Source organism: Diadema antillarum, unplaced genomic scaffold, assembly GCF_040938485.1.
Source record: "Diadema antillarum isolate AM-2024a unplaced genomic scaffold, OU_Dant_1.0 seq00001293_RagTag, whole genome shotgun sequence".
In the NCBI taxonomy this organism is placed as follows: Eukaryota; Metazoa; Echinodermata; class Echinoidea; order Diadematoida; family Diadematidae; genus Diadema; species Diadema antillarum.
The window spans coordinates 385,844-409,082 of NW_027272072.1; the positions used below are offsets into that span (position 1 = coordinate 385,844).

The following is a 23,239-nucleotide window of genomic DNA, read 5'->3' on the forward strand; positions in this document are numbered from 1 at the left end:
CTGCTTTGAAAGTTGGCATTAATTATGGATAGAATGTGTTAATGAGGCATGCTTAATTTCAGTTTAATCTGATAATCCCTTCATTGTTGTTACTCTGGTGGTTTACTTCCTGTTTTTTGTCCCATTCATCGCACAGCCAGCACGGTTTGGTAAAGATTAAGCGCTTGAATAGACACTGTACTTCAGAGCCTCTTTTCTCAGTTCACACTTTTCCTGAGTTTGTGGTTTCTTTCCAATATTTAGATAGGTTAGGAGAGTCCATTTGATTTGAATTATACATCATTTTAAATCTTAAAGTCTGCTCTTTCAGAATAAGGTCTTAACTAAAAATTCGTGTTTGGCGACTTTTTGTTTGTTTTGAGGTGCAGGGTCACAAATGATCCTGCACTATACACTAATGATTATTATGAACCTGTACATCAATGTATACTCGGTTGACTCAGAAACTTTTGTGACTTGAAACAAATATCAAGCAACAGGAAAGACCTGTGATGGGCATGTGTAACTTCCAGTGGCAAGAGAAGTTGAAAATATATCTGTTTAGTCAAAAGCATCCGTATTGTTTAAAATGGTTTCTCTAACTTAAATAATGTTTTATGAACTTTGAATTGCAGGAAAAAAGCAAAAGTCAAAATCTGCAGAAGAGCTTTTCCAAAATACGAAGATAGCTGGATGATTTTCATATCACCATCTGTACTTTGGGCTATTTGCTTCATATACTAATTCCCATCTAGTACCAGTTGCCAAACTGGTGCTGATTATAGGAAGCTTGAGTTTGCTGGTTGGACATCTGCCACTTAGCCTGATCCTGAAAGTTTGGGTTGTAGGGCTGCCTCCCTTGGAGGAAGGGATATTGTGGATGCTTAACATACTGCTGAGGAAGGTTCAATACAGAAGGATAGCTGGGTGTAGTTGGCATGGGTTGATAAGGCAGTTGCTGATTGTTGTAGACACCCTGGTTTTCCTGGTGATAATAGTGGGTGGGCATACCCTGGTTGTTCTGGTGATAATGGTGGGTGGGCATACCCTGGTTGTTCTGGTGATAATGGTGGGTGGGCATACCCGCGTTGTTCTGGTGATAGTAGTGGGTGGGCATAACCTGCCTATAATGTTGATCCCGAGAATTAAGATATTGCTGTTCATAACCATGTCGCCCTTGTGGCACTTGAAACCCGGTGGTGGTGAGGGGATGTATAGCATACTGGCAACTCCCTTGAGATGGTGTTCCCCTAACTATTGGGGTACCAGGTGGGATTGGTGGTGGTTGAGGTAATCCGAAATGGACATCCGTACCATACTGAGGGATTTGATTTCTCACGCTACTATGTTGCATTGTATCCCACAAAGACTCATGCTTCATCAATGGTGGATGTGTGGGCTGAACACTTGGGGTTCCTTCTACTAAAGCCAGCTTGCCACTTTGCCTGAAAACAAGTGGCTTTTCAACTTGGAAACTTTGATACTGGCTCTTGAGATCTACAGTTGTTGATTCCTTTTTCAGCCCACCATTCTCGACATGTTCTAGCCTTGAATTATCATGGTGATCATTGTCACAACTTTTCCAGTCAAACACACACTCCACAGCCTTTTTCACTGAATGCATCTCCATAAACTGCCCACATTTTTGGTCCTGCTGTTGATGGCTTCTGATCATGGGAGAGGTTGACATGGCAGAGTAAGTCTTGTCTGAAAAGACATCCTCTGTTGACTGCAGTACTGGATGATACTGATCAGTGGAATGCAGAGAACCAAACTGAGGTTTCCCATTGCACATTGTGTCACCATCTACACTGGAAGATGTGTCGAAGGAGTCTTGCCCATTCTCTAGGAAGATGTCAGAAGGTCCACTACTGGCACATTTGTCCTGGTCTTGCAAGTCTGTATTTGGGAAAGGGTTTGATTCATCCACACTTATCAATGTTTTGAAAACACTCCCATCATCTGAAGGGCAAGATCTTAAAGGTTGTTCTTTGACTTGGTCCAGGCTATTTGCTGTAGTTGCTATCTGATACTCTTTTGACGCTTCACAACTTTCAACTATGTTTTCATTCTGACATTTCTTGGTTTTACTGTTTGTTACAACTTTTGATATCTCTTTGATTTTACTACACTGACATTTGTTACCTGTTTCTTGAACAGGTGACTGTTCATTTGGCAAAGGGGGACATGGTGGGGTGGCAGACATGTCAGTATTGGACAAGTCATCATTGATCAACTGCTGTTCCTCTGAATTTCTGGAAAGATCTGAATCTTGTTTGCCTGACATATCACTAGAACCTTCCCTCAAAATGTCAGTTTTTCCTACTGTGTCAGAGCCAACTTCTCTCTGCACCATGTCATTAGTTTTACTTTTCTCAATGGGTGGCTCTTCTGAGGAGCTACTATCAGGCGACAAACACGCTTCAGGTTCCATAATCCTGTTCTCTCCATTTTGCTTGAAATTAAATGGGTCTGTTGAATATTGACCTGGTAGAAGCACAGTCGTGTGACCAGACTCTTGAATTCCTGTCTTGTGCGTTTCTGTAGTTGAAGATGCATTCTTTCCACTCTGCATACTCATCATCTTTCGAGTGCTGGCTGCATGGAAGTGCACGGCTTTGGTCTCATCACCAGTAACTTCCTTCACAAGGTCTCCCCCAATGGTAATGATGTTTCTCCACAGAATACTTAGTTCTCCTTGAGAACACCCTTGCCTTTGTTTTTTCAGCAGGTCCCATTCTGCATGACGCAGCGCTCCTGCACGCGATGTCAACAATTCATCCGCCTGGTTGTCAAGTGCTTTGATGACGTCTTCATTGAAGCTTTTGAGAAAGATGTCCTTTGAGGACATTTGGCAGAAGAATTCTTTAAGGACTGCAAACACAAGTGGTGAGGCATTAAGTCCATTCTGCATGCCAGCACCATCATTGTCAGCTACCATGTAAACAGAATCCTTCAGCAAGACATGCAGCATCAACTGCTTCACACGACCTGGCGAATCCTCCATGGTCGCATACAGCTCACCGGCATCAAATGACTCAGGATCATTCACAGATGACACAATTTTCTCCAAAATATGGTAATTCTCAGTTACAATGGCCTTGATTGTCTCTGGAATCTGGTCATCTGCTGGTACATTCTCCAGCCCTAGAGTTCTGCTCACTGAATCTTCCATGACTTCAACAAATTCTCGAGGTGTAAACGGAAGCTGAAATCCACGACTGTTCATCTGATATCCAGCCATCATGATTGGAAGAGGTGACCGGCACACCAGTTCTACTATCCTGTCGGCATGATGATCAAAATCCTGCGGATTACCAGAGGCCTCCTTAAGCAATGCCTTTGCATCTGCAGGAGACATAGCTCTATGAGGGTGCCTTTTCACACAGTCAATATCTCTAATCAGATTCATGCTGGTTCTGCTCACTAGTAACATGAAGACACAGTCTGTTTCTGAAACAAGTTCTCTCACAAATTTCAATACTTTTCCTTGCTCCTCCTTCATGACTCTATCAATGTTGTCCATTGCAAATATATATGCTCTATTCTTCCCATTCTGGTGTGCTCGAAACCGACGAGCTAGGTCATGCACATGGATACCATCTGATTTCACATCTGACCATCCCTGGACATATTCTTGCAGAGCATAAATAACTTCTTTCACCACGTCATTCACTGTAAAGCCAGTTCTAATATCCAGGTAGAACGTATGCGTTTCACAATCCTGTCTACGGAATATTTTTGCAGCTCGAAGCACAACTTCTTTACATGTCCTTGTCTTTCCAATGAATGGTGGACCGTGTAGGAGTAATATTCGGTTTGTGCTGAACACATTCTCCAGCTCTTCTGCCTCCTTACCAATGTAGCAGAAAGCCTCATCTTTGACCCTGATGTGGTCATGTGCATCCCTCTTTGACGCCATGGTAAGTTGTCTTTTTCATCCACCTAGGATTTCTGTAAATCAAGGAGGAAATAAAGACAACATCAGTATTGATTATCGATAATATCATAATTGTTGCAGTTGACTGACAGGATCAGGAGGTCATATGTTCAAATCCTGCTAGAATACAAATTGTATGTTCAAATCCTGCTCGAGTGTGTACACATGCCCATGATTTCTTTTATCATGGCCACTGCTAAAACACTGATCAATTCAGTGCTTATCTACATCGATGTAGGGCACTTTGTCAATCGGATGCAATGAAAACATCTCGACAGAAGAATTTCATGAATTTGAATAATATCATAATTATCACTGAAGTGCTGATTTATAATATGCCATATTCTGAAGTACATGTAGAAGTTAGCATTAGTTGATCAGTGTTTTAGTAGTAGCAATGAGAAAATTCACTGACATAATACTTGGTTTGAAACCAATGACCCCTTGATTCCTGGTGTACTACTGTGTTTATTCAAATCAAAAACTTGACACAAGAATCATGAACATAGTGACTGCAGCCACACAAATCCTGAAAACGCATGGACTTGTAGGTGATAATCAACTTCTCTGTGTAGAGTACTGTAAACACAACTCTGTGAATGTATGAATATATGAACGGGGATTTTGTGACAGGGTTAGACTTGTAGCATTTATATGACAGTTTACTTGCCATCAGTGAACAAGAAAACTACAAAAATATTTCAATAAAACTAATTCCACAAAACCTCCAAATTTGTAGTTGCCAGACATGGATTCCTAGTTAAGTGCAGATTCTGAATTTATTAGCAGATTCTACGCATAAAATAATATATAATTCAATACAAATGGACTTTTCTAAGGTATCTAAACAATGAAAAGAAAGTACAGTATCTAAAAGAAAATAGCTTGCAGAGAAAAGATTCTTTGAAGACCAGGGTCTACCAGTTATATTCGAGTGCTTTAATCTCACTTAACTGTGCTCTGTGCAATGAATGGAAGTAATCAAGCAGAATGTAAAACTTCATAGCAAACACAATGAAGGGATTATCAGATTGAGCTGAAATATTGCACACTCTGTCTGACCATGCATTCACCGATCCTAATAGTAAACTTTGTAGCAGGGCAGATATGTAACAAAAATTGGTCGAAATGCTCACATCCGGCGGAAAGTATGAAATTTTGCATATAGCCTATAGACTAGGGGTATTTTGGGGCACTGATTTCAAATATTGCCGGATCCAAGAGATCTGACCACGGGGTCGGCCGCCATTTTGAATTCCAATATGGCCGCCATCACAAACAAATTCAAAGATCCCTATCTTCAGTTCTGAATGACCTGTGGCACCAAAATTTGGTACACATGAGCGTTTTGACACATTAAATTTGATGACAGATTGATTTGGAGTGTCTGACAAACATCGAATGGCCGCCATTTTGAATTCAAATATGGCCGCCTCGACAAAATATTCAAAATCCCTATCTCGATTTCTAAGTGGTGATTGACCCTGAAATTAGGTGTAAACAAGTATTTTAACATACTGAGTTAAAATATCAACTGATGTGATGTGTCTGACAAACGCAATGCCTACTATTTTGAATCCCAATGTGGCTACGAAGACAAACATCACGACTTACATGTACATTCACGGGCATGTCAAAAAGTGCAGCAAAAAGGAAGCATAATGTACCTTTCACTGACGTCACAATGTAAATACAGCAGCGCGCACGCTATCAGTGACAAACGCGCGCTCAATCAGGTAGCCTAATTTACAAACCCAAGATAGAGATTTTCAAAACTCCAACATGGCAAATATGTATAAAAATTGAAATTGGCTGCCGTGCAGCTTGTCAGACATATCAAATAAGTCTGTTATTGAAGTCATCATAACACCATGCTTTTATATATCACATTCCAATGGCTAATGTCATTCAGAACTGAAGATAGGGATCTTTGACGGCGGCCATATTGGAATTCAAAATGGCGGCCGACCCCGTGGCCAGATCTCTTGGATCCGGCAATTTTTTAAATCAGCGCCTCAAAATACCCTTATGTGCAAAATTTCATACTTTCCGCCGGATGTGAGCATCTTTTTCACATATCTGGCCCACTATTGTCTGAATAAAATCCCACAAGAAATGAGGTTACATGTTGGGCAAGTCCAAGATAAGGTCCCCTCAGAAGGCAAAATTTCATCTTTGCTCAATATTGACATATTTGGTATCATTTTGAAGCTTATGAGTTGAAGTTTTGATTTCCATGGAGGAAAAAAATGATATTATGTAAATTTATGCAAATTTCAAGGACTTCATTTGCATAAATGTAAAACACAGCGTTACGTATGGGACATTTATAAAAATTCATATTTATTCAAAGGAAAGCAAGTGATATTTGATTAATATGTGGACATAAGAATTTCATCAAAAAGTTTAACTTGGTATGAAAATTTAGGGATTACGCAAATGATTATGCAAATTAGCTCGTGTCCTATCATGAGATGTCCCATACATAACAAACTGAGGTCATTTTTTTAGGTTTTTTCTGAAATTGCTAAGGTTATTTGAATGCCCTTTTGGAAAGTTCTAATTTATTGTTTAGAGAAATTAAATACCATAGAAAAAAGGAAAAAAAGTAAAAGAAATGTTTTTTATTAGGCATTGAAATAATGTTACGAATGGGGCAAATGCGTTATGTATGGGACATCCTCATACATATTGCATGTGAATGCATGTAGCTAGCTTGGAAGGTCTCTCAGTACACAAATGGTCAATCATCCTGAAGAAAGCATCCCAACTTTGTAGCTACTTTTTGAGTTATAGACACTTGAAACAATACATGTACTTGACTGAACAATTTTTAGAAAGGGGGAGGGGAAGATGGCAAAATACACAATGAAAATCAGCATTAAAGAGATGGTATAGTTTTTGTAGAAATGAGGATTCAGTTCTCAACATTTTATGAGATGACTGGAAACCAATAATAAGCAAATAAACGTTGGTGAAGGTGAAGGGACAAACTATCACTTCCGAGGCGATCTGGATGTAGCTATCTTTCCGAAGCGCAGCTGAGGAAAGATAGCGTTCACATTCAGATCGCCGAGGAAGTGATAGCTTGTCTCATTGCCTGAAACTAAAAGTTTATTATTTGCTTTATATTCCACATCTAGGGTCCTAGAAATTCCCATTTTATTCCACATCTGAACCCGTTTTAGCTGTCTTTAGGTATTCTTAGGGCTTAGGCTACGTGTGCGCGTAGATGACAAAACAATGAACTTGCTGCGCGCACCGCGCGGCACCGAAGTGAAAGTGCGTTGCACTGTGTACTATCAAGTGACCTAGGTCACATGATAGTCCACAGTGCAACGCACTTTTATTTTGCGCGTACTCATCTTGCGTTAGGACTGTGTGGACTGTGTGGTGATCAGCGAAACAAAAGGGACTATCAACATAGAGTGTAACAAACTTTTCTTCTCAGGTGATGTGGTGGGCAAAATTACGCTTCATCACGTGATCAGCTCTGGACCAATCCTATTGCAACATTCTTAGTACATGGAATATAATATGAATTATTAAAGAGCATACAATTCCAAGACTAAAGGCATTCAAAGTTAATTTGATGGAGATCCAATTTGAAACGGTTGTAATATCAAAAAATTATATATATACCGGTATAAAGTTAAATGATTTTTTTTTATTGCAAGTGATACAAATTGTCCTTATTCAGTTTTCAATAGTAGCCACAACAAAATTCATGGGTATACATGTACATGTATCAGCACAAACAAGAAATATGACATGGCATCCTTAAAAGTCGGAACAATGGGGGCGCTGTCAATGGAAACTTTTCTTACAGCGAGAATAACCCCCCGCAAACCTCCATAGCAATTAGTTTGAATAAAATCCGACAAGAAATGTGGTTTATACAGCATTTAAACAAGAAATGTGACATGGCCTTCAAGTCGAAACACTGAGGGTGCTATGGCCATCACCACAAACTGTTGTGTCCTTCATGTAGAATGACCACCCATACACACCTCTTTAGCAAGTCTGAGTAAAATCCAGTAACAATCAAGTCATTGCATAAATATAAGCTTTTTTGCAAATTTTGTCCTGATCAGAATGACCTTCGACCGTGTAAAAGGTGGAACATTGGGTGCAGCAGTATCAAACATGTAAAGGTATCAAAATTTGACTACAATATGTTTACATACAAAATTTGAAACAAAACCAAAAAAATCAGTCAAGAAACAGAGCCAGGAGTGTACACACAAGCAGACTATGAGATATTTACCACTTCAAGTATAAAGACGGAACAAGCGAGGGTGCCACCACCAAAAATAGGCATCTTCATTTCACTATAATGCACCTCTTTGCCAAATTTGAAGAAAATCTAATGAGAAATGTGGACGCTACAGCGCATGCAAGAAATGTGACATGGCATCTAAGTCAGAACACTGAGGGCGCTGTCACCATACTATTAAACTGTTGTGTCCTTCACATACGTATGTAGAATGACCACCCATACACCTCCTTAGCAAGTCTGAATAAAATCTGTTGAGTAACAATCAAGTTATTGCATAAGCAGTTTTGCACATTTTGACATGATCACCTGGTGATCTTTTGACCCTGTAAAAGGTGCAACAGTGAAGGGCAGCATTATCAGCAGGTAGGTGTATAGATTTGACTATGATACATTTACGTACCAAATTTGAAAAAAAATCGGTCAATAAACAAAGCCAGTGTCGCACATATTGAATATGTAAAATTTACCTTTTCATGTATAAAGACGGAACAAGTGAGGGCGCCATCACCAAACTAGAAATGTCGCGACGGCGACTGATGCCTCCGCCATAATGCATGATTCTCCCAATAGGTGTATAGTACAATGTCTTCACAATGTGTGACGACAGTTTCACATAACTGGCAAAATATCGAAATAACACTCAGGTTTGTCAGAAATATCTTGAATGTTCACTTTCCACGAATTGGGTTTGCTATTTAATTGACCTAATTGTCTATTAAAGAGTGCAGGTACACATATTTGGGGAATTGAAAATTTTTACTTGACTTCTGACCGAACTTATTCTAAGTTTATGCATTGAGTATAATTTCCAAGGTATGAAGAAAGTGTGTAATTACAGTACAAAATATTTTTTTTTCATATAAACCTGACCTTTGACCCTTAACCTTTGACCTTTGACCTTCTGGCTGGAAATTTCCAAGAGAATCTCTATTAAGTAATACATACATATATTAAATTTTAAAACTAATAATGCTATCATTGCATATACTAACTATATAAGGGATATAGTAACATTTTAAGGAGTTGACCTTGACCTTTGACCCCCCTGACTATTGACCCATGACCCCTAAATTCCCTAGATAATCCCTGCCAGTCAGTACATGCATATATGTACCAAGTTCCATGAAGATACATTGAACCATTTGCGAGAAAAGTGATATTGCAACATTTTCACCTAACCTTTGACCTTTTGACCTTTGACCTTATGACATGAAACTCTCTCTGGAGAATCTTTACACAGTAGTACATGTCTACACTAAGTTTCAAGAAAATAACTGCGGGCATTGCATAGATATGGGGGAAATAGCAACATTTTTAGCATTTGACCTTGACCTTTTGACCTTTGACCTCTTGTCAATGTCACTAAAATCTACTCAACTAATTGTCCCATCATACATCATCCTTGGACCAAGTTTGGTGAAAGCTGCTTCCTCCAGTTTTGAGTTATCACGTAAACAGATAAATTTTAAGATTTGACCTTGATCTTTGACCTTTGACCTGTCTGATTTCACTGAAAAACTAATCAAGTAATTGTCTTATCAAACATCATCCTCCAACAAAGTTTGGTGAAATTTGCTCCATCCAATCTTGAGTTATCGCGTAAACGGATACAATATCATGATTTGACCTTGACCTTTGACCTTTGACCTTTAGCCGATTTCACCCAAAATCTAATCAAATCATTGCCTCATCATACTTCATACTTGGACCAAGTTTGGTAAAATTCCAGTAAATATTACTCAAGTTATCGCGTAAACGAAAGCGGACGGACGTACGGACGTACGGACGGACGGACGGACGGACGGACGGACGGACAACCCGAAAACATAATGCCTCCGGCACCACTTCGTGGCGGAGGCATAAAAAATAAGCGTCCTTGTCTTAGATACCACCTTCATGCCAAATTTGAAGATGATATAAAAAGAACCGCAGCCAGTAGAGCACTCACAAGAAAATCTCTGCGGCGGACACGGCGGTGGCGCAACGAGGCCAAATCCATAGTATCCTCGAAACTCTGTTCGGGGGATACAATTTACACTATTTTACAAGGAAAGAGAGTATTCTACAACTGCACGAAACACAATTTAACACTTGTGGTATGATCTCAAACATGTTAATCATGTAGAAGAATTGTTGTTTTAAAAAAAATAGAACAAAAATATGAAGATCAACTAGGTTAAACCATTTCACCTACTTTGAGTCCTTAAAAAATAAATCAGGGCATGCTACTTTTTGTTGGTTTTGTAATGCATGGTCACATTTTATGGTTTTTTGCTGAAATGTGTACCCATTATGTGAATACACACTATCATAGCGAAAGTTAGACATGCACATCAGTGGATATGACTAGATGATTATACGTGAACTAAATCATTCAGCAAGGTGTTTCTGGTAATGGATAACTACCAGTAGTCAAATGGTGTACTTTTCAGTTAAAAATGCTTCCAGCAAATTAGCACTCTACGGCAAGTGAAGCTTCACGAATCAAATTTGTCCACACAGATTAGAGGCCAAAGGAAGTCATGCTTTATACGCAAGCATACGGGAGAGAAATATCATTGGCATACTGCCAAGGGAAATTCCACAAGTAATGTAAGCACTCACAGCCAAATGCCTCTCAACAACAACGTTGTCTATTACAGCAATGATGTTACATTGTATGCTTTCTGGCATAATTTTTGGCACTTCAGCATGACGTAGTATTGTGCTGGGCATAGTAAATTGTTCTTTTTTTTTGCTAACTTTAGCATAATTGTCACAGATACTAAAAGAACTCACTAGCTATGCTTCTTGAACAATGTGTCTTTTTATTTACTTGTCAGCCAATTGGGCACCACAATTTGTAGCAAAAAAAGTGAGGACCATTTTTGTTTGTTTGTTTGTTTCTACTTGTAAGCCAATTAGGCACCATTGGTTGATATGATACAGCATAATTTCATGGCAATTTAGCATGATTTTAGGCTGTCTCAAGCACAATCCCATTTTTCATGCTATGGTCACAGTGATCTTTCTCCAGCTGCACTGAATGATTTTTTGATGCTCTGCGTGCAAGATGGGAGCTAAAACTCTCAGCATTAGAGGGTAGTCTTGATATGGGTTGTGAAATCTTTGGTACAGGAACAGAGGGCTTCATTTGGCTCTATTTTTTCTTTTATTTATTTTAACTCTTTATGTGCCATGGTGGAAACCCCCTGTGTGCCACGTTATTCTGAGACACGAAGGTAGTCATGCTTTGAGAAAGAATTCTGTTCTTCCGATTTGTATAACTTCTACAAATTTCTGTTAAGATGGGCATAATAGCAGGCAAAGTCAAAGAGGAATGCCAAGCTTTGTTACGATATAAATTGTAAGACGAATGTATGTATTTCAAATTTTTCTTTTGAATGACCAGTTGATACATTACTGTAAAGGCATGACTTTTGCACATAAAACCGTGACAGACACTTAGAATGCACGAGCAAATCTAGTTGGGAACATCCCTTGATAGTCAACCACCACATAGAATGCAAGTCGTATACGACAGGAACAAAAGCACAAGAAACGCTTTCATTGTGCTGCTGGATTAGCAGTAATTAGCGGCTTATCGATCGGTCTTGGCGGCTTTGTTTGTTGAGCAGAATATGCGAAGTTGGCACGCCATCGACTTGAGTCGGACGTGCGAACGTGGCACATAAAGAGTTAATGTTCATTTAGTAGATATCACAACTTTTTCTGGCAAGTAAACATTTCCATAGAAATAAAAAGGTGAACATTCCAGTTTTACATCAACTTTATTTCATTTTACAATAAAGACTTCAGCCGAATAACTGAACTTAAATTTTCTAGGGAGACCATTAATTCATGAAGGATTAGATGGGAGCACTTAACATAAAATTGTACATTATGCATGAATTCAGGAAAAATATAAAGAAATTAGTCAAGCACATCAAGAAAGTTTGAGGAACCTCAGCTGATTACCTCCAAGCTATCATTTTGAAGTCTTGGTGGAACCAATGTGCCCTCATGAATCTCCGAACAGGTAAACATTTTCTGCCCACACACACACACACACACACACACACACAAAGAAAGAATATAAATTTATTTCAAATATCATTACTAATTTTCACATAAAATATTATGTGAAAAAGAAAACCAGGCCAAAGAGCCCAATCAAACCTGACAAGGCAAAAAAGAAGAAGAATAAAACAAAACAAAAGAAAAAGATGGGGGGAAAAGAACTTGCAAGTACTGTTTGGGCTATGGCCTGTTTACACAGAGCATGATAACAGCAATGGTCTGGTTTTTTTTTTTTTTTGCTATGGTGCACCAAAAGGAACCATGTCTGGTTCTGTTACAATATTACTTCCCACCAGATTTATTTACAAAATCAATCTTCAACTGCTGATCTTGTTGCTCTTGATTTTGACATAAGAATAACATTTTGGGTGATTTTTTACCAAATTACTGGTTTGGTTTTTTTTTAATAGAACCACACATGATTCCTTTTGGTGCACCACAGCAAAAAAAAAAAATTAAATTAAATTAAAATAATAATGATAATAATAATGGGCGGTTGCAATTATCGTGCTTGGTGTAAACGCGCCCATACTCTCATGCCACAGATATTTCCTTCTTCTATCAGTTGCACAGTGTAAACAGACAGTGTCCTCTGGGAATCCCATTTGCTAAACCAAGGAAATGAGTAATACTGTACAGTACCATCAAATGTCATTGTAATGTCATTGCACAAGGCAGGGTGTATGTATTGGCTTGAATGAATGGTGAGCTGGTAGTCTTTGTTTTCACAGCACCCAGTAAGACAAGCAAGCCATTAAAAAGCAATGATTTGTCTCATTCAAGGACAAGTCCACCCTCACAGACATAAGGATTGAGAGAATGCAGCAATATTAGTAGAACACATCAGTGAAAGTTTGAGGAAAATTGGACAATCCGTTCAAAAGTTATGAATATTTTAAGTATCTGCGCAGTCACTGCTGGAAGAGAAGACTACTACAGTGTATGATGTCACATGCGTACAACTATATAAGGAAAATAAAAAGAGAATTTCACAAGACTTTACTTTTTGAATAAAGTGCACATTTCTTCGACTTGCTACTGACGTATGTTAAGGGTAATATTATTCCCCCTGCCTTCTGAAAGAGAGAAGTCGAGTGTTCTTTTGTTATGTGAGAAAAATGGAAATATGTTGAATTTTTTTTTATTCTTTCTTTATATCGTTGTACTCATGTGACATCACAAGCTATAGTAGTCTTTTCATCCAGTCGTGACTGAGCAGAAACTTCAAAAATTCATAACTTTTTAACGGATTGTCCGATTTTCCTCAAACTCTCACTGATGTGTTCTACTAATATTGCTGCATTCACTCAACTCACATGTCTATGAAGGTAAACTTGTCCTTTAAGACAACAGAAAAAAAAAGAAAACTCTTTTTAAATCTGACCAAAGAGAGTCAATTAATACTTTTGGTGTAACATCACTGCATGGCAAAACTATTGTAACACTGATGGCTTCAAGAGAAGTTGATGTTGCTAAATTATCAATTAAAGAGCATGATTTCTACAATCACTTTGCACATTCTGTATAAAAAGGCAAGTGCCATAATGTGTCTCGCCCATTCCCATACACGAAATTGTAAATTGCAAATGGGATATAAAAGATAAAATGAAAGGGATATAACAGATAAAAAGAGATATAAAAGGGTAACAATTTATGGCAAAAGAGAAACATGCCATAAAAACTTAATATTGGGCCCTTAAAGTCCATTGACCCCTCCCTGTGACCTTTGACCTTGTGGTGACCATCCACTCCCCAAGGGACATCTACCATTAAAGTTTGGTCACAAACGGACCTATGGATCAAAAGTTATGACCCATAATAGAAACGCGCCATAAAAACTTAACATTGGGCTCTAGAATTTCGTTGACCCATGCTTGTGACCATTGACCTTGTAATGACCATCCACTCCCTAAGGGACATCTACCATCCAAGTTTGGTCACAAATGGAGTTATGGATCAAAAGTTATGACCCATAATAGAAACGCGCCATAAAAACTTAACATTGGGCCCTAAAGTTCATTGACCCCTGCCTGTGAGCTTTGACCTTGAGGTGACCTTCATATATGGTAAAATGTGAAACTTTGTATGACCCCTCTTCCCTTGAAGTTTGATTGCAATTGAAGCCCAGAGTAAAGAGTTATTGAAGTTTTTGTAGCGTTACGGACAAACGACGGACGGACGGACGGACAGACGGACGATGGACGGACGGCGGACCGGTGGACGGACGGACGGACATACGCCGCAGGCAATCCCTAATAGTCTCCCCTCACTGGCAGATATTTGCTTGGTTTTAATGAGGTCTAGGCTGAGTTTATGAGTTCTAGCATGTCACAAAAAGCTGTCCCAGCCCATTTGACTGACCCATTTGACCTAATGTACAATGTAGCTGTTTCCTGAAAACACATTAATGGGACTTAAAAATTCAACTTACAACTTTTATATCAAATTGTCATCAAGCTTACATACTATGTGTCTGATTTCCTTACTTTTATCTATGTAAACCAGAGCAAACCACAACAATTTATTTGATTCCTTTTTACAATGGATGTGCAAAGAGCAGTGTGAAAAACTACTAAAATGGGCCATCCTCATTTTTTTCTAATAATCTTTATTTGATTTGAATATGACTATATATATTACATAACATACAATTTGAATGGATAAAACAAAATACTACATCAATATATTATTAAAGCAAAACATACACATGAAGGTTTTACAATGAAATATTGTCAAATGAAATGTTGCATAATGCCCCTCCTTACCTAAACAATGGGTAGCATAAAATATCAGGACAACCGTCTAACATTATTTATTCTTTCTTTATCCCCCCCCCCCCCCCCCCCCTCTGTTGCCCTGTGGTATTATGTGTTCTGCACTGTGCCTCAATTCAGTGGGTACACTGATAGACGATTTCTGTATTTCAATAGGCAATGCTGTAATGTATTCAAATTGTATGCATGCTTTGTTATCACAAGTTGACCTAAAAATAAAGCTTTCTGGAGGCTTGCTCTAGAATCTACCTAGCAACAATTAAGTAAATTCCTGCCTGTAGAACTTAAAGGTCTTGTTTACCTTTGGGAGCAGTGATTTAAAAATGTTCAAGATATCACTTTTGATGCATATGTGTAGATCAGCTGTATCACAAAACATGCTATCATATAAAATTTTTGTAATGAAGCCTAAAATTAAGGAGATATCACTTTTTTAATCAAACCATAACTGTAGACGGTTTAGTCTGGAACTACATTTTTATTATAACTATTGTTCACATTTTGTATATTTAACAGTACTTAAAAACAATTATACTGTGGTTCAAATTTTTAAATTGGTTGTTTCTATCCCTAACTCACATTTCAGTACTATTTCAAAGCACTAATGCTGGGTTTTTGTTTAATCTGCAAATGGTAAATTGCAGCTTTAATGGGAGGGAGCAGGAGAAGGAAATACATAATTTGTACTTCATTGCTAGGCTGGTACGCACAATATGAAACACCCATAAATTTTCATGCATTGTACAGAAACGGTCTATTTATGGGGATGTGTCTTTTCTTACTGCCTTAGTAGTAACAAAGCATTTCAGTAACCTGCCCCCTCCAATCAAATTAGTCTTAATATTACATTGTAGGAGCAGGGTTAACCTGACGGCAATCTATGTGAAAAAGCATGCATGGAGTTTGAATAAATAACCTGCACCAAGGTTCGAAATCCTACGCCAAATTCGACCGCACACAGAAGCATCTCGTAGGTTTTACTACAAATGTAGGCTACAGAAAAATCTGTCTGTCCTGAGGAGTTTTTTGTTATCACTTTTTGTACATTTATGGCCCTCCGTGTAGCCAGATGTTGTCTCTACAATGGAACAATTCCCTGACGACAAGATACGGACCAATCTTTCGGTCACAGGTTTTACATGTACCTGGTGGTCAAATTTTGGGTGGCGATATGGTCAAATTTTGTCTGGCCTGCTTTACATACACGGTATGTAAGTTACTGAGAAATGATACCCAATGGTCCATTTAATACAATCTGGTTGCAAATATGTTTACATTTAAAAACACCATTACAGCTCACATCCTTGCCAAATCTGGAATTGCAGTGTTTTAACAGTTTACACTCTACACAACTATAGATCTAGGCCTACATGCTAAAAGAAAACTAGAAATGTCGCTATGGCGACTGGTATGCCTCCGCCATAATGCATGATTCTCCTAATAGGTCTATAGTACATGTGGACAATGTGTGATTACATTTTCACAAAATTGGCAAAATATTAAAATGACATGTTTGTCACAAATGTATTGAATGTTTACCTTCCTTGACCTATGTTTAATTGGATGAATAGGAGAGCATGTATTTGGGGATTTAAGAACTTTAACTTGACTTTGACCCTTTCATAAGTTTATGCACTGAGTAATTTTCAAGGTGTGGAGAAAAAGTGCAATTTCTGTATTGAACAGTAAATTGTTATCATTTTCATCTGGCCTTTGATTTATAAGAGAATCACTGTCAGGCAGAACATACATAAATACAAAGTACTAAGTTTCAAGACAACTTGAGCCACGTCCGAGATATGGAGAACGAAGTAAGTTCAGCACTTTCACTTGATCTTGACCTTTTGACCTTTGACCTTCTTGGCAAAAAAAAAAATAAAAAAATCCCAGAGAATCTCTATTGGGTTATACATGCATACATCAACTTAAAAAAATAATCCGTCTGGCATTGCATTTAAGGAAAATAGTACAATTTTGAAGTATTGCCCTTGACCTTTGACCCCATGATCCCTAAATTCCCTAGATAACCACTGCCAGTCAGTACACGCATATTATGTTCCATGAAGATACCTTTTAACAATTTCCAAGATACAGAGAAAAAAGTGAAATTTTAACATTTTACTTGACCTTTTGACCTTTGACCTTTTGACCTCATGACCCCAAACTTTTACCAGAGAATCTTAATTGAGTAATACATGTACACACTAAGTTTCAAGAAAATATCTTCAGGCATTGCATAGATATGGGGGAAATAGTGAAATTTTAGGCATTTGACCTTGACCTTTTGACCTTTGACCTTGAGCATGTGCACCCAAAAGTTGATAGGCACAACTTCACACCCTAATACACATTCATGCCAAGTTTCATTACGATACCTCAAAAGGTTTTGGTAGTTACCCTGTCCACAAAATTCATTACGGACGGACGGACGGACGGACAACCCGAAAACATAATGCCTCGGCACCACTTCGTGGCGGAGGCATAAAAATGCATCCTGCTTCTCTTGTTCTCAGGAAATACAGGAAATATCACAGTCTGGTGTTGACCGAAAGATTGGTCTGTATCTGTCCGTCGGGGAATGTTCCGCGAAGACTGCGTCTGGCTTCACGGATCCCCTCCGTATACAGACCGAAGTCAATTTTCCATAGAGACAATGTTTAAGAACATCCACACAGCAATGGGTACTGATACCTTCCGTCTGTCTACGGAGGACAGCGTTAATGGCAAATTATAAAAGAGTCCTCCGGACAGACTGATCTTTCTGTCTAAGTCTGGTGTCATATTCCCTTTGGCCTTCAGCCTCATGGAAAATGGCACCAGATCATGGTTCCTGTATTTCGTGAACAAGCACCGGGCAACTAATCATTTTGACACACTATTGCTTCTTCAATATCCATCATCAGAACCCTTCGAAAAGTTTATTTTCTATAGTTTAACCCATTTGGCATTGAAGACCGATAGCCCTGATTACACTCGGCCTCGGCAGGTGTCTATGGGAAATGTTTTATTGCACAGTCAGCTCGTCCTTAACAGGTTAATAAATTCATTATTCACAATGGCAATTTCAAATATTGGAAAGACTTCCTTGTGTCTCCCCCCCCCCCATCCCCCACAGACTTGACTATAACATTAATATAAACAATGGGTTACGCCATTTCCTGACCCACTTTATCTGACACACTCTTTCTGACACACTTTTTTTGCCATTCACTTTGTACACGGGGCAGTTTTCATGAGACGGCCTCTGTTATTGGCTACTGTGCTAATGAATATTCAAGACTATGGTATGGCTTGTCGAACGTCACGCTCAAGGCCGGCCAATAAGAGGCCGCCAGGAGCTGGTGATCTGGAGGCGCGCGGCAATTTCTAACTTCATCCATGTGTAGGCCTTGCTACTACGTGCGCTTCCAGTACCCTTTTTTTTTTTTCAGCTGCTTAACCCATCCACGTACGGGCCTCTGTGTAATCTGTAATTTTGTGCCTGCCTAGAAGTCGGCAGTGAACTTGGGCGCGATCTTCCCCACGGCGCGATCTACACGCGAAGGGTATTTATACATCATTGAAAAACTGCCTACAAGTGTCATTCCCACTAGACAGGAGGGATCGACACACACACGCACACAGGTATTGATCAGATATCGTCATGGACCCCCTTGAGGAGATCGATATCACGATACCACGCGTATTAAAGTCAATAGCTAAAAGCCAATCCAGGGAGGTGATCACCTCCCTGGCCAATCACAGACACAGAATCAGACCGAGTGACTCATTATGAAAAAAAATCGTAAGGCTGTTGAATATTCATCAGCACAGTAGCCAATAACAGAGGCCGTCTCCTGAAAACTGCCCAGTGTACAAAATGAATGGCAAAAAAGGTGTGTCAGAAAGAGTGTGTCAGATGAAGTGGGTCAGGAAATGGCGTAACCCATAAAGAATAGGGCCTAATTTTTCCATACCACTCAACACTACCTTACCCTGGCTTCCACAGTTTACTATTAAAAATATGTTATGTACACAATTTGTCAATGGAAAGATAAGTAAATCTACAGGAAAGAGAGGTGACATATTTTACGATTAGGCCGAAAATAAACATTTGAGGTAAACAAACCTGTAATATCAAATCTTGAGGCCGAGTCCTTCGTGTGAATATTAGTTTTACTTTGGTTGGTGGAGAGCATAGCTATAGTCTATAGACTGTATTTGTAAGTCAGTATACCACTTCCTAGTCACCGGTCTCGAAAGTATCTGCTATTACAACTATGCTCGCTGGCAGAAATATGATCGCCGCCCCCGTACTCTCATATCCAGAGACAACTATCTGCTCTGCAAAATCTCCCGTTCTCCCGTTTGAGATTTAATTTCTGCTCTGGCTCTGTGTCTCTCGTTGGAAAGGATTTCTTACCTATTGCTATCGTATAATTATGCCTCAGATAACACCAGAGACCATCGAATGACTTCGCGCTTCGCACACATGAACTTGGAGTCTCCCGTTTGCTAGGGGTTTCAGGTGGGAGAATCTCCAGATCAGAAGGTGCTTTGGGTTGGAGTCTCTGCATATCCCGAACGGGAGTTCAATAATCACCTCAATTCATTTACACATGTACGAAGAACGCCACCTGCACCACACGGCAAATTACGCAGACATTGTTTACTTACCCTGCTGTGCCTCACATTGATGACTGCACGTATCACATAAAGACGACCTTATCTCTATGGATATCTAAAAATGATGTTCAGAAGTTCCTAACCTATTCTTAAGCGAAACTCCGGCGAAACTCCAGTAGCTAGAGAGCCTCTGGTCAAAAGGTAGCTGCACTACAACGACATTGACAGCGTGTTTCTACCGCCGTGTGTTCAGCACAGAACTCAAAGTTCCGTGGTGTTAAGCCGTCTCGTATGGCCCGCATAATATAGTACGGCGGCAGTATAGATTTCCAGTACAGTGCTGCTATATAATACAGCTCTATGCTTGGGCACGACTATCATAGCGCGTAGGGTGCAAATTTCAGACATGTTATCCCGACTGTCGGTTGTTTTCATAAAATTGTTTGTAGAAATCTCATTTCATGTTCAGTAAAACAAAGACAACAGATAACTTGATAAAATTTAATAGATCATTTCTTAAAAGCCTGAATAATTTATCCAAAACAACAATATCATAAACTACAAATGGTTTTGATGCTACTAAGCAAGACTATTCACTAATGACATCACATTGGGGAATCCCCGTATTTCAACAGATTGCGTCATCATTGTTGAGGCGTTGTCTACTGTATGCTCGTGCAAAGCGTCTTGGCTCGTGCTCGGTCCGTGGATGTATCTGATCTTTGTGCAGGGAGGTGAAAGATACTTCCATCTCTCTGGGTTATTATTATCAATTAGAAATATTATAAACAACGTCTATCAGCTGTCACCTGGAACCAAGAAGCAAGAAGCTCAAGGCACAAACAAAATACATATCCGACTCATGTCACAATGCCCAAAGGAAAAGCAGAAAATAAAATCTGAGTTTACGATCACATACATTATACAATACCACAGGGATGGTATCAGTCTTTTGTTACAGCTTAGGTTGGAACCAGGTGTGCGCACAAACACTCGTGCAATGTGAGGTTGTTTAGAACCAGTTTCCATGGAGATAAACGTCTAATAATACACTGTAAAGCGGTAGATTCAACAACAAATTTCCAGATACACTGTCGGCCTATAAATCAATGAGCCATATCCCCTTACAATAATTGCTATGGGAAAGGATATCATATACCGTTAAAGTGCTGTAAAGTGCTGTTCTTGCGTTGTTCTTGTGTTGTTTGTTGATTCATTCAATAGGGAGGATTATGGGCTGTGTATTGCAAATCTTGCGCATCATCTACACGTACATGTATAACGGCATGATTATAGGTCATTATTATTTTGTCAAGTTTTTGTCAAGCAAAATCGAAAGTAACACCACATTATTAGAAAGTAATTCTCTGTATTTGTTTGCTTGTTTGTTTGTTTTTTTCTGAATGGAAAAGAGCTATTAGAGGTTATTGTTATTATGTAGGTAGTAAAAAGGTTGTTGGCCTATCGCAAAACATCCGTTACAACAATTCATTCACAAAACAATGTGGTTGAGACAATCACAATAACTTTCACATTCTCAACTGAAGTGCGTGTATCCCAGCGATCCTACGTGTGCAGATAATTATTAGCCCCGAGATGTGCACAGTGTGTCAGACTAATGAGGTACTAGCTCGCCGAGCACCCCCTTGGTCACACCACCGGGATAGGACTCCCCAGCTCCGATCTTTTACGACTTACTGCGAGAATTGACGTCATTTCAAAGCACCGAATTAGGGTCACTGAACTTTGTCGTCTTAACTATCTTTGGTTTGAATGTTTCAGCATGTCTTGCCCATGACGTCATATATATATATATATATATATATATATATATATATACATATATTATATATTTTGGGGGCGTCCTGATGTGAGATACTTTTGTGCGGTCCCGTCTGAGGTCAACAGGACACGGTGTAGTCGACTATGACCACGCATATGAGGTCATGTTCACATAAATGGTCGTCCTTAATGCAGTATGACTAAAAATAAGCCTGTTCGGAGTTGGCTCATGTGCACATGGGTACAAATAACTTTTTTTTCCCCTTCTCAGTTGGTTAGGCACTTCATTCGTTCTCAAAGCTATACATACATAATGCACAAGCTTGCCCGAAGTAACATATACTATGGAATTCATCAGTCATGTTCAAATAAAGGATGAACTTGCGTATAGACCAGGTGATCAGAATGGTCCATCAGTTAACACATGGGAAAGCATCTGTTTCATTAATTTGTGGGGTCTTCTTTCAATTGATATTGTCAAATACAACTCTTGCTGTCAGGTGGTTGTACTGGCAAGTATACTGGTACCATGTTACTTTCGTAAGGATTTACTTGAATAATCATTACATCCCAGTTGCTTATCTCAGTGAATTTAAAAACCAATATGCATGCCCCGTTGGTATGACCGACCTTTTTCTGCTCACGCGCAAAGTACATCATGGAACCCCGAACTGGTTTATTCCAAGACCGCGGGGGGGGGGGGGGGGGGGGGGGGAGGGGGGAGGGGGGAGGCATTTCAAGAAACATTTTGTCCGATAAAGTTGTCGGACAAAATTGTTCTCAGCCAAACAGATGCAAGGATTTCAGTAGCTTGTAACAGTTTGTAATGAAAAAAATCCGACCCAAACGCTTTATAAAAATGCCCCATGAGCACTTGGATCTTGTTCATCCCTTCCATCCTACTCCCGTGTAACCTGAATTTGTAAAAAATAAGAACAAAACAGACCTGTCTTAAGTCGTGAAAATATTTTTTTTTCTTTTTTTTATGTCAATGTTCATTCAACGCTTCAACAAGGAACCACACTCTATTCTAGCATTTTGATACACCGATGATGAACTTATTTCTCCATTTACTCGTTTCGGTTTTGCATTTTAATTTTTCTCAGATCAAGTTCTTCCTCATACATGCTTAATTGTTAATGTATACATAATTCATATTCTAATGAGAAGTAACATGTTATTGTTGGAATAAAACTATTTTTCATTTCTTATTCTCCGTTAAAAAGGGACAGCTCTCATCTCTGCAATAATCACATGATATTCACGTATATATTCAGACGAATATCCGCCGAGAAATCTATTCTTTCTTCGTATTTTGAATCTCAGCCTATGCATTCAAGAAGCGCCATTAGGTACCACATCACGGACGACAGTCGCTCGCAATACACGCGTACCACATTACACATCTCTTGACAATGTATAAAATCACCAATGTTTCTTGCCGATAAAGAATCGTATAGCGCCATCTCTCGACGAACGCCACAGTCTCCTCAACGTGCGTAAATTGATGGCAGACTTGTAATTACGATTTTGTATATAGTGTAACTTCGAAAGGGTCGGTCTGGGAACTTTGTCTATTCATTTTTGTCTTGAAGATGATGTGATGACATCTTATTGCGACACATCCGATCCTGCTTGATTGAGATTTTGGACAGAAATGTGCGTGATAAAGCGCTCATTCCCAACCGCAAAAATGGATAAAGATTCATACACACACACTAAAAAAAAAATTCAAACACACACACACACACACACACACACACACATACATAAAATATCAAAGCATATATGAAGAGTTTGAAAGCAAAAGAAAAAGAAAAA

General features: G+C 39.1%; 1 protein-coding gene across 1 annotated transcript; it reads right to left on the reverse strand.

Annotated features, from left to right (window-relative positions):
- Positions 1 to 310: 310 nt before the first annotated feature.
- On the reverse strand, positions 311 to 19,862 carry LOC139708001 (uncharacterized). The gene is made up of 2 exons (XM_071619996.1): positions 19,688 to 19,862; positions 311 to 3,933 (listed from the first exon to the last, which is right to left on the reverse strand). The coding sequence occupies exon 2, from the start codon at positions 3,899 to 3,901 to the stop codon at positions 731 to 733; it is 3,171 nt and encodes a 1,056-aa protein (XP_071476097.1). The 5' UTR covers positions 3,902 to 3,933; positions 19,688 to 19,862; the 3' UTR covers positions 311 to 730.
- Positions 19,863 to 23,239: the final 3,377 nt, after the last annotated feature.

What these genes read in the sequence shown, in the direction of transcription:
- LOC139708001 (XM_071619996.1), bottom strand. Translation starts at nt 3,901, where the DNA reads ATGGCGTCAAAGAGGGATGCACATGACCACATCAGGGTCAAAGATGAG.